The following is a 12,762-nucleotide window of genomic DNA, read 5'->3' on the forward strand; positions in this document are numbered from 1 at the left end:
AGGCCAATTGAGGGGCAAAGTCCTCTCGTCCTGCTATATGGTGCAGAGGCCTGGACGATGACAACAACGAGTTTTCGAGAGAAAAGTTCTGTGAAAGATTTATAGTCCTTTGCGCGTTGGCCAGTCGCATTCGATGGAACGATGAGCTGTATGAGATATATGACGACATTGACATAGTTCAGCGAATTAAAAGACAGCGGCTACGCTGGCTAGGTCATGTTGTCCGAATGGACGAAAACACGCCAGCTCTGAAAGTATTCGACGCAGTATCCGCCGAGGGAAGCAGAGGAAGAGGAAGACCTCTACTCCGTTGGAAGGACCAAGTGTAGAAGGACCTGGCTTCGCTTGGAATATCCAATTGGCGCCACGTAGCGAAAAGAAACGACTGGCGCGCTGTTGTTAACTCGGCTATAATCGCGTAACCGGTGTCTACGCCATTAAAGAAGAAGAAGAACACTTCACTAATATGTTTCTAACCATTTATTTTATATTATATAGTGCAAAAATAACTTTTATTCAATATTTAACTTTTGTTCAATTATTTTTGTTCAGACAATAACACAAGGGTTGCATTGGTTTTTCGCAAAGAACTCCTTTCTGCATTGACGGCCTTTGGCCGCGCTTCAAAAAAAAAACCTGGTCGAACCAACACCTAGGCGTGATCAGTTCTTTCGCGTTGAACTATTTTCTGAACTGGCGGCCTTCGGCCGCGATAAAAAAAAAATAACCTTGGAAGAACCAACACCTGGGCGTGATCAGTTCTTTCGCGTTGAGCTCCTTTCTGCATTGGCGGCCTTCGGCCGCGCTTCACAAAAAATAACCTCGGTCGGACCAACACCTAGGCGTGATCAGTTCTTTCGCGTTGAACTTCTTCCTTGATTTCACCTAAAGTTTAATATGGAATTAAAGTTATTTTTCCACTATTTAATATAAAATAAATAGTTAGAAACGAATAAGGGAAATGTTAGTGGATATAAAAGTTAAAAATATAAGTGTAGAATTAATTATAAATCGGAGAAACATAAATAGAAATAGTTGAATTTTTGAACAAATATCTCAAAAACCATAAGTCAGCGGCAACTATGTGTATATATGTATATTCTTGATCTGGAGGACCTCCTCCATCCGTACATACCCATTTTATGCCATTCTAAATCGCAGCCATGCAAACTCCATAATGCAATTCCTTGTGCTTCAGAAAATAAGAAAATGAAAACTTTTGGGTACAGCCGAATTTTAGAACTTTCATGCTTGTTTTCGATTTAGTTAATAATATAAGTCCTTAATGCTTCTACTAAATTTAAGAAAATTAAATACCTGCATTCAAAGCAATGACAACTTTTTATATATGTACATGTTTAGTTTTAATTTTCTTACCATAAAAAAAATTACTTTTTCCAGAACCGTTCCTTCCAACAACCACATTATGCCTCTTGTCAAAGGGCTCGACCACTGTTTGGTCTTTGTAACTTTTAAATCCTTGTATTATAATCTGTAATAACCAAATTGAAAAACCTTTTCTTTTCATATAATAAGATCTTACCTGCTTAATATGCATTTTAATATTATTGTTTACACTTCAACAGTTGTAGATATTTGCCTGTGTGAAACACATCGACGTAAAGTTACCACCAGAATGCAATTGTGAAATTTGATCTAAATAACGGGAGTTTCGACAGACAATAAGTGCAGTTTCGATAATTTTAATGCTGTAATATTGCCAAAATGACTGTATATTGCTTATGGTGCGATATAGTCCCTAAATAAATATCCTGATAACCACACACGCCTAACATGTGTGGGCGATCGGTATGTGCCGAAGGGAGATTGACCAGAGAACATAAATTATAGGGAAGTTCCAAAGAGGAATTTTGTCAAACAATGCTGTTTCAATATCATTTTGGGTACGTATATGAATACATAATGTTCGATAATATATTATACTTTCATATATGTATGATATGCTTTGTGAATACTATGCACATAACATATGATATATGATAGTCCCGATGTACAAAGAAATTACATTAGTAATTTATATAAATCAAAAGGCTTTGATGTTTAGCAATCGGTCTCTCATTTCCTATGGGATGAGATGAGAAGAGATGCTCGTTATATCTGGACATAAATATTGCCATACTCAATAGACAAACATTTAAGAGCTAGATAGCAATAGTAATTGCCAAGTATTAGGAATTAAGCAAGAAGAGTGTAGTTCACCAGGTATCGATATTTATGTTTAAACATCTCAATAGTTTGTTTTTTTTTATCGGTCACTACTGGGAGTAATTGTTTGTATAAATTGCTGTTATGGAAAGGGAAAATAATTTCAGTGAAGAAAATGGCGAGCCAATGGCGAAAAAAATTAAAACAGAATGGGTTAAAAGTTATTCTGATAAGGCCCTGCTTATGATGACTAGGATGGGTTATGAGAAAAACAAAGGTCTAGGGAAGCAGAACCAGGGTCGTCTTGAACCCATTATAGCAGTTCAACAGGACGGCAGAAAGGGATTGGGTCTAAAAGATGAATGTCAAGTATCTTTGGAATCTTGGGACAACACTACTGAGATAATAAACCTTCCAGAAAATTATTCATGGATTACAAATAATGCGTCGCTCGAAATCACATTGGATGATTTAAAAGATAATATAACCTTAGGCCCTCCTAAACGTACGATTGATGACGAATGTTTATACTGTAATTCAGACATTTTAAATAATATATTGAAAGCAAAATCTGAATTTGACAAATTAAATGACAGCGAATTAAGAAGAGCGCGATCACGATCTAATCCATTTGAAACTATACGCAGCTCCATATTTTTAAATAGAGCTGCTGTTAAAATGGCGAATATTGATTCAATGTGCGATTATATGTTCACAAATCCGAGATATAAGGATGGATCATCAATGCTGCAAAATAACGAACTTCTATATTTTGCCGATATATGTGCTGGTGAGTTGAAAATGTGAATTATTGTTTGTTAAAGATATATGTATTCATTATAAGACCGAAAATTAGAGAGGGAGTTAAAAGATCTCCAGTTTTGTAGGTTTTCCTTACATCAATATTTATATCAAAACAATTTATCAATTAGGGTTTTCACAAGACTCATAAAGTTATAAGTTATAACAATTCGAAACATAGCATTGAGAATTGTAAATGTGTAAACTCATTTTTGTATGAAATTCAAAAACAATTTTTTTAAACAAGTGTAAAAATTTATAATTTTACGATGCTTTACGACGGGTTGTAAGTACCCCAAATAATTTATTTGTATTTAGAAATATTCGATATATTATTAACATTTTGTGATATTGCTTTTAATCAAATCTAAGGTATAGTAAAAAATGCAATATTTTTCATATAGATGGCTTTAGAAATCTATCTCGCATTGTATAAGGTTTCTACAAAAAAACAAAAAAAACTGATTGCTTGACTCAGTCTTGTTTAAGCACTCGTCAAAGATGGAGCAGAATAATGGCAGTCCAAAATATACTTAGGTAGTGTTTATGGTACACCCGCAATTTTCATCGATTTAGTTCAAATAATTTTTAATGACAGAGATGCACCGTGCCCCTGAAAGCACGACGTCAAGTAAGCCTGTTTCAATTAACCAGGTGTGCCATTGTACAAAATCTTTTGGAACTTAATAAATAAGTCAAGATATAAAAGCAAGCTTCACGTTTCGTTGTTACACAAATTAACGAAAAACACCTTACTGCTCGAATTTCCAACTGCAAATCTTCCTTTAGTCGGACAAGGTCGGTCAATTTGATCAATGAATAGGATGGTTGAATAGGATGGTGATGGAAAATGTGACAATGTCAAGCACAAATAGTGCTGAGGCGGCGTAAACAGGAGCCAGCCTAGGATTGACGATCAGGACCTATTCTGTCAGCAATTGGACCATATAAAGAAAGCAACCTCTTCGGCCACAAAAAACAATAATGACTCGGAGGTTCTTTTGCATTCACATTATAGTCCGGATCTTGCACCAAGTTATTACTAGCTCTCCCTTTCAACAGGGTTTGCTAATAAGGATGATATGATTTCTAAGATTCCTTTTTGTCCATTTTTAATATGTCATGATCTATAATTTTTTTCATTCTATTCAGTAATATTTACAATTTCATCATCGTCTACCTGTGCTCGCCATACGTCGAATTGTTGAAAATTTCGATCATACATTTTCTTTACATAATGCAAGTGCCCATAATACAAAGAACACATCGAAGTAATGAAAATATTGTTGCCGGCCTTTCAGGCAAGTGTTGCTCAAGAATTGGGACTGTCTCAAATCAAAAACTGGCGATTAAGAAAAGATTAGGGTTTGCATCCGTAAGAAATCGTTCTCACTTAAGAACTGAAACTATTGGATCAATTGAATCATGCCTCCAAAGACAGCCCATAACTAGCTATAGCTCCTTAAACTTGAATCGCTCCGCGCATTGAAGGCTATTCCGAAAATTGGCCTTAATAACTGTTTCGAGGATTAGAAAACAGTTGGCACAAGTGTATTGTGGCCAAAGAGGATTACTTTGAGGGGGACGGGAGAGGGGGATTTTGAAGAATAATTTTTTTTTAAATTTAAAGTTATGAACAAAGTATTATTATTGTTTCCTCATAGTAGTACATATGTATATGTAGTAATACAGGGTTTGTATGGAAAGTAATAAGACTGAGTCGATTTAAAAAAATTTATTGAATCAATCGTTACAATTCTTTAAAAACTTTCAAAATAGGCTTCTTCTGTGTCGTCACGGAAGGCATTCTCCGGAATAATCTTGACAGCCGAGATGCATGCTGTTTGGATCCCCTCTGTCGTCTTAAAATGCTTGCCTTTCATCGGAAATACGGAAACAAAAAAGTCCGTGGGGGCACATCTAGGCTGTAGGGCGGCTGCGGAAGCGTTGGGATGCTGGCCTTGGTTAGGTAGTAAGAAGGCGGTGTGAGCCGGAGCATTGTCGTGATGCTACTTCCAACCGGCTGCGATGTCTTGACCAACCCGATTGACCCTTCGTTTGAGTCTCTTGAGGACTTCCACGTAAAACTTGGCGTTGACGGTTTATCCAGGAGGAACAAATTCATGGTGGACGATGCCTTTGATGTCAAAAAAAACAATTATCATCGTTTCCACTTTGAATTTTCTCATTCATCTGCGACCTCTTCCCGTCCCTCCAAAAAGGCGTGGTGCCACCGAAACAACCCACTTCTTGCTAAAGCAACATCTGGGTAAGCATGCTTGATCATTTCAAACGTCTCGTCACAGATTTACCGAGTTTCACACAGAATTTAATCGCGTACCTCTGCTCTAACGAACGCATATTCGGCTTGCACCACTCACAGAAACACGTCGCTAGTAAATGTTTGTCCTGTCTCCAGGTGGTCGGAGACAACTAAGACCAAAACGAATAAATTAAGCTTATTTTAAAACTTTCCGAAAGTGTTTACGTGTAATCTAGCAATTGCAATATTTTTATACTCTTGCAACATGTTAATACAGAGTAGAATAGCTTTGTTCACCTAACGGTTCTATGTATCTCCTTAAACTAATGGAGATAGATAAAGGGTTATATTTATAAATAATAAGGATGACGAGACGAGTTGAAATGCGGGTGACTGTCTTTCTCTCCGTCCGTGCAACAAGTTTCTACAGAGTATTATAGTTTTGTCCACCTAACGGTTGTAAGTATAATAGTAGATAAATAAAGTGCTACATATATAAAATGGTTAAGAAGACGAGTTAAGTTGAAATTCGGGTGACTGTTTTTCTGTCTATCCGTGCAAGCTGAGACTTGAGCGATACTTTAGATATGTTGGTGAAACTTAGTAGACATGTCTCTTGGCACCATAAAAAGTTTGGTATTGTAGACAGGCGTAATCGGATCACTGACACATCCATTAATCGAATACATATAAAGTGCCATAACTAAGCCGTAAGTTAAGATAAATAATTCAAACTTGGAGAGAATCCTGTCTTGATAATAGTGTGTATGAATGTCAAAAATTGGTTGAATCAGGTCGATAATTCTCTTGGCCCCATATACCTAATATAAAAAAATTTGATTAGTTATACTATTTTACAGTACGAAAAAGCAGAAAATCGAACTACAACCACGCCCACTTCCCATATCACATAATTTTAAATTCCATTTCCAGGTAACGAAATTTGGACCCCAGTATCTATAGCTTACTTTTTACCGCAAATAAAAAGCTATCAACACTGACTCATTTATCATAATATATTTTTTATATATTTAACAGGACCCGGTGGTTTCTCAGAATACATACTTTACAGGAAATCTTGGGAAGCAAAAGGATTTGGATTTACTTTACGTGGCCCTAATGACTTCAAATTAGATAAATTTTTTGCCGGTTCACCAGAATCATTTGACACTTACTACGGAGTCAGAAAAGACGGAAATATATATTTTAAAGACAATCAAGACTCTTTTGCAGATTACGTGCTAAAGCATTGCGAATCCGGTGTTCATTTCGTTATGGCAGATGGAGGGTTTTCAGTTGAGGGTCAAGAAAATATCCAAGAAATTCTTTCTAAGCAACTTTATTTGTGTCAATGTTTGATGGGATTAAAAATCCTTCGAGTAAACGGCAGTTTTCTTTGCAAATTATTTGATTTATTCACGCCATTTAGTATAGGACTGATATTTTTAATGTATAAATGTTTTGATCAGATATCTATATTGAAACCTAATAGTAGTAGACCGGCGAATTCCGAGCGATATTTAGTTTGTAAATGGAAGAAACCAAATACTGATTATGTTTGTAAGTACTTGGATCACGTCAATGACATTTTAAACTTGGGTAAAGAAGATGTTTTAGAAATTGTCAACCAACAACACATTGTGTCTGATCAAACTTTCTTAGATTATATTGTTAAAAGTAATAATGACATTGGACAAAACCAAATTTTAGGTTTAAAAAAAATTGCAGCATATTGCAGAAACACCCAACTTAAGGAAACTAGACAGTCGGAAATAAGAAAACGTTGTCTTGAACTGTGGGGACTTCCAGATAAGCTTCGACAAGCCCCAGAGTCTAAAACCCAAGAGAAATTTCTAGAAGAAGTTCTTGGTGATTGGAATGATAAGTTATTTTTTAATTCTTTGCCTACAGAACTACATACAACGGAATGCGTCCAAAACAATATTAACAGTATATATGACTGGTATTTTGTCCCAGTTGGACGGGCCGAAACTAGTATTAATGCCTGTAGTATGTTTTTATGTAAATCTAAGGGTTGTTTACTACGATATAGTGACAGCAAAAAATGGGAACCCGTAGAATATATATTTGACATATCACCGAAATCAATATTTTATGGCGAAATTGTTTACGAGTATACTGGTGAAGGTAGAACTCAAACCAGAATATGCGCTTTACACATTATAGATGCGATAATGCTTGGAGGAATAGATATACGACGTTTAAAACTTTCAGAACGTTCTCGGTTATGCCAAAAATACTCTCTTAGTCTTAATAAGCCATTCAAAGAAGGCAATTGTAGTCCTATTCGCAGCAAATGTTTATATGAATTAAAATATTTAAACAATTTTTTTAACGATATGAAGTCACATGTTTTGAAAGACAATTCAACCCGCCTAGGTTTAACTTTGTCATCTGAAAACAAATTTTTTGTTCCCGGGGGCATTATGTTGTTTTGCGAAATTTTTCACAATTTTTTCTCAAGTATGTCCCATTCAACTCATAAACTGTATTATTTCAATAAGCAAACGAAAACATCGTTTTACAAAAATTGTATGCCAAATGATATACAAAATACTTTGTACGCTTCATTTAGAAATAGTTATCAAAGACGATTACTGTGGAAATGGACCAATTTGAAGCAAGTTGAAGAAAAATGTAATCATCGAGAAACAAATTTGCTCTACCGAGAAGATTTAACAAAATTTATATTCAATAAAGAAAAAAATTGAAAAAATAAATTGGATATTAAGCTTAATATCGTAACTAAATTCATTAAAATCATATAAAAGTGTTATATTGACTATAACTAAAATAGTTTTTTTAAAGATCTATTAAAATATTCCTATGTGTACATTTTAAATAATTTCACTTTAGTGTATTTAACAAGATGTACGTTTATTTAACAACATGTAAATAAACCATTTACTGATTTCTTTACATCTAATCGCCTGTGTTTTTTATACTCTAAGTACTGTTTTGAACAAACTGTCTATAAAGCTGTTTGCCTTACTAAATGAACTCAGGATATATAATTTCTTATAATAAGACGATCATTATAATTCAGTAATAACTTTTCATTACGATAAGTGTAAATACAAAACTCCAACGAGAGTACTTAATACAAAAATAAAATTAATGAAGAGCGATAATATGGCGCCATATTCCGTTACTCAGTTCAAAAATACTACATTTGCATTTAATTCTGGGAATAAAATATTGTTACTATGTAACTCCAGTTTTAGGGTATATTTCGTTTAAATTGTCCATTTATTTTCAATATCTTTTTTGTGTATTAGAAATTAATTAAGAACTAAATTATGGTAAGCTTATAGAATATGAGCATTAATAAATAAAATGCAACAAACAAATGTCAACAATAAATCCGAAGGCAAGAGCCAGCCTATGATATAAAATCCATTTAAATTTAAGAATAAATGAAGTTGTTCTTTGCGTTGTAAAAAATACACCTAACAAAATTTTTTGTTAGAAATATATGATTTTAACGACTTAAATTGCAACCCTTCTTTTGTAAAAATGCGTAATTTTATAGCTGATATGTAATTGAATCTTACTTCCCCATTAAACGTTGAATTAAACTCATAGTTTTTTAATTTGTTTCTCGGAATAGAATTCAGCAAATACATATGTATGAGGGTTGACTTTTATTTGACATTTCTTATGGTATACAAGTTAACACGTAAGAATTGCACTTTTTGTTTGTGAAATGCATTCTGCTGACGCATAAATTCGTTGCTCAGCCACTGCGGCCAGACCGGTAACCCGACACCTGCCTATGTCGCAAGCGACTTTGTTGGCGTATGCCGTTTCGGCTTGCCGGATATAGTAACGCACACTTATGATTTTAAGTTCAAAAATATTTTTAGAGTTCAATACTAAGTTCAGTTTGTATTTTGTATGTCATCTATAATAAACGTGCTTGCTCCGGAAACATGTCGTATAGCGATATGCTTAGAGCCGTCAAAAAAGATGGTGCTCTGAAAGAGCTTGGAGAGAACGTTTCGCGGATCCGGAAGACAGTAAAAGGCGAAATACTTCTAAAAAGGAAAAAGGCCCAAATGAACACGAGAGCACATGAAAGGGAGATATGCAAGGTAATGAGCGACCAGGCGCAAATAAGAGCCCTAACCCACGAGGTATCAGTGGAGATCCGAGACCTAGACGAAATAATCACCAAAGAAGACATGACAGTGGTCGCCCGGGTGGGCATGACGACCCTCGCAGAAAGGGTATGAGCGGTGCCAGCCTAAAATGGTACCTAAAGCACCTCCAGGGGAGAAGAACTCCTGAGGAAGCCGAAAGGATGGTGAGGAACAGGGTCAGGGGCAACAGTGCCTCTCCGGCCTCGAAAGTGCGTAAAGGCTCAAATACCGCATCCAGCAGATACCCAAGAGGCAACGGGGCAACTATGCCCAGGTAACCGGAGGCCAACTCTCCGCACCGAATCCTCCTCGAGCAGCTGAGGGACAGCGCAGATATGCGGATATATTAAAAGGTATACGGATGGCTGTGCTGCCTCTGAACTACACGTCGGAGACTCTGGGAACAGAAGAGCTTACTGCTCTGCAAAATCTCCTCATGGAAGAGGTGTACAGGGGATGTGAGGGCCCAGTAGCCTTCCATGGGGTATACTTCAAGGGCGGGTTCATCCAGGTCGACAGCAAGGTTGAAGCAAGGCTACGGGAAGTCGCTCCGAAGCTAGTGGGCTGGGAAGGCCCCATTCAGTGCGTGAAGAGGTGGGAGAGCATTCCGATCACGCACTGTAGGACGGTACTCCTCCCAAGATGTGAGGAAAACCTGACGAAGTTGCTTTGGGGCTCGTCAGGAACCAAAACAGAGGTATCAATACCTCGGCCTGGCGAGTGGTCGACCGCAAAGTGGTGGGGTCCGGATGGAGGTTGAACTTGTGTGGACGACGAGTCCTACAAATTCATCCGGAAGGAGGGCTTCCGTCTGAGCTATCGGTTTAGCACGGTAGTCATGAGGCCCTACAAGCTGAAGGCTACCGATAAAGAAGACGAGAAGATGCAGGTAGACGAGGAGGCCACTCGTCCTAGCACCAGCAGGTTGCAACTGCGGAGGCCACTGTGGAAGAGGGTGCTACCATCAACGCAAGAACTTCTAGAGGGACTTCAGGACCTAGATGGTATTGCGACGGACGGGGCAGATGAGAACCTATATTGATTACTTTTGTATTTCAGAATTGCTAAGACAGGACCTGGTCGCTGTGCAGGCCAGAGACAAGGAAGGTGCGGACTTCGTCCTGGAAGCGGCCTATTTTCCAGGAGACACACACATTGCGCCCCCTGAGGCTGTGCAGGGCCTGGTGAACTATTGCAGGAAAAACAAACGTATTCCCAAAAACACAAATTGGACCACATATCGGGATACGTTAGAGTTAAATCTGAAAGGGGAAGGGAAGCTAGTCAGAGGTACAACGGCCTTGGGATTGGAGAGCAGGTTATCTACTCTGAACCAAGCCGTAACAAGCGAGTATCACTGCAGCTGCCCCCTAAAGACGATCACCAAAAGACGCAACTGTCTCTAGTGGTCAAGAAAACTCTCGGAACTCAGATCAAAAGTACGTAAGCTCTTCAACAAAGCCAAGCGTTGAATACAGAAGTAACCTAACTGCCTATAATAAGGAGATTAGGTCTGCAAAGCAGGAGAATTTTAGAAATTTCTGTAAAAAGGTCTCTTCTACACCAGAGGCAGCAAGACTGCATAAAGCTCTGGCTAGGGGGAAGACGAACACAGATCTACGGTACTTATACGACCAATGCGGAGGACTACTCACTGACTAAATCCTTTAGACCGATTAGTCTAACTTTCTTCCTACTAAAGAGTATGGAAAAGATCTTGGACCAAGAAATAAGGTCGAACGCTCTGATAATGTCACCCCAGCACGCGAATCAGCATGCTTACAGAACAGGCAGATCGAACACTGATCTGTACCAGCTAACCTCCGAGATACAGAGTTCGCTGGAAACTGGGGAAGTGACGTTATGCACCTTCTTAGGCATCGAACCTTTGACAACACGTCTCACAAGAGCGTGACAAGGGCACTGGAGAAAAGGAATGTGGTGGCTCTAGTGCGCAGATGGATAGAGGCCGTATTTCGCACCAGAATAGCTGAGACCACAATAGGAGATACCAGTATTCGTCTCGGCACTACAAGGGGCTGCCTCCAGGAACGAGTTTTATCTCCCCTGTTGTGGAGCCTTGTGGACGAACTGCTTGTGTTGCTAACTAACAATTGAATCCGTAGCCAAGGATATGCGTACGAAATTGTTATCATAGCCAGAGAAAATTTTGAGGGTTCTCTCTCCGATATCGTAAAAAGGGGACTAGGCCTGGCCAAGGGTTGGAGCAGTTGCGTCGGACTAAACATCAACCCCTTAAAGACGACCATCGTCCCGTTTACGATGCCCAGATCTCTGCCTGCCCTCAGGAACCTAACACTCGGGGGCAGAGAGATAGAGATGACCAATATGGTCAAATGCCTGGGTTTCACGCTGGATTCCACGTTGCGATGGAAGCAGCATGTTGACCTGACCATGGTCAAGGGCACAGATGGAGTGCAATCGACTGGCTGGTAAATCCTGGGGGTGTAAACCAAGTATTATCAGATGGTTGTATACCATGGTAGTGCGACCAACTATCACTAATGGAGTGGTGGCTTGGGCTCCGAAAGCATCACAGACGTCGGTAGGACTTCAACTTCAAAGATTCGCCTGCGTCTTTATGACGGGAGCTATGCGCACATGTCCGACATCGGAACTTGAAGTCTTGATGGAACTCACTCCGCAACACCTAGTAAATGGTCAAGTCGCTAAACACACTCTGCTCCAAATGACAGCAGAGGGATAACGTTACCAAAAAGGTGAACTTCACTGGAAAGTTTAAGATAAACTTCAGCTCTCGAGCTACTGCTTAGGGGCAGTACATTCCGGTGGTACACCGACGGCTCGAAAACGTCGGAAGGAATTGGCGGAGGGGTCGCAGGACCACGCGCAAAACTCTCCATACCTATAGGTAGGTTTCCGAGCAAAATATAAGCAGAGGTATTTGTTATAAGTCGGTACGTAGAGTTAAACCTCCAACGCAACTATCGCAAGGAACGTATAGCCATACCAAGCGATAGCTAAGCGGTACTCAAAGCGATCTCTTCGTACGAGATAAAATCACAATTGGTACAGGAGTGTATAGAACGACTGAATAGTCTATGAGAATTTAACCATGTGAACCTTATTTGGGTGCCAGGTCACAGAGGTATAGCCGGGAATGAACTGGCTGATGAGCTTGGCCTCTCTGCAGCATCCACCATCATGGTAGGACCGGAACCTTTCATAGCGGTTGGTTCCCACACCATAAAGGAACTGCTCCGTAATGATGAAACAGTGGGTAGGGAGAGGCATAGGCAACAACTCCCAGGCATGCGCCATGCAAAGTTGCTAATGAATGGTTACAACCTCAAAAGGTTTAAATATGTAATAAATCTCCCAAGGGAA

The 12,762-nt window shown here is 38.8% G+C and overlaps 1 protein-coding gene and 1 long non-coding RNA gene across 2 annotated transcripts; one reads left to right on the top strand and one right to left on the bottom strand.

Moving 5' to 3' along the window:
• Positions 1–1,151: 1,151 nt before the first annotated feature.
• On the bottom strand, positions 1,152–1,630 carry LOC120775701. Its single transcript, XR_005705351.1, has 3 exons — positions 1,544–1,630; positions 1,378–1,492; positions 1,152–1,317 (listed from the first exon to the last, which is right to left on the bottom strand). It is a non-coding gene; the product is annotated as an uncharacterized LOC120775701 (long non-coding RNA).
• A 631-nt stretch (positions 1,631–2,261) lies between these two features.
• LOC120774543 (cap-specific mRNA (nucleoside-2'-O-)-methyltransferase 1) lies at positions 2,262–8,177 on the top strand. Its single transcript, XM_040104272.1, has 2 exons — positions 2,262–2,956; positions 6,269–8,177. Exons 1-2 carry the CDS (start codon positions 2,311–2,313, stop codon positions 7,960–7,962), a joined length of 2,340 nt encoding a protein of 779 aa, XP_039960206.1. The 5' UTR covers positions 2,262–2,310; the 3' UTR covers positions 7,963–8,177.
• The last annotated feature ends 4,585 nt before the right edge of the window (positions 8,178–12,762 follow it).

Source organism: Bactrocera tryoni, chromosome 4, assembly GCF_016617805.1.
Source record: "Bactrocera tryoni isolate S06 chromosome 4, CSIRO_BtryS06_freeze2, whole genome shotgun sequence".
NCBI lineage: Eukaryota > Metazoa > Arthropoda > Insecta > Diptera > Tephritidae > Bactrocera > Bactrocera tryoni.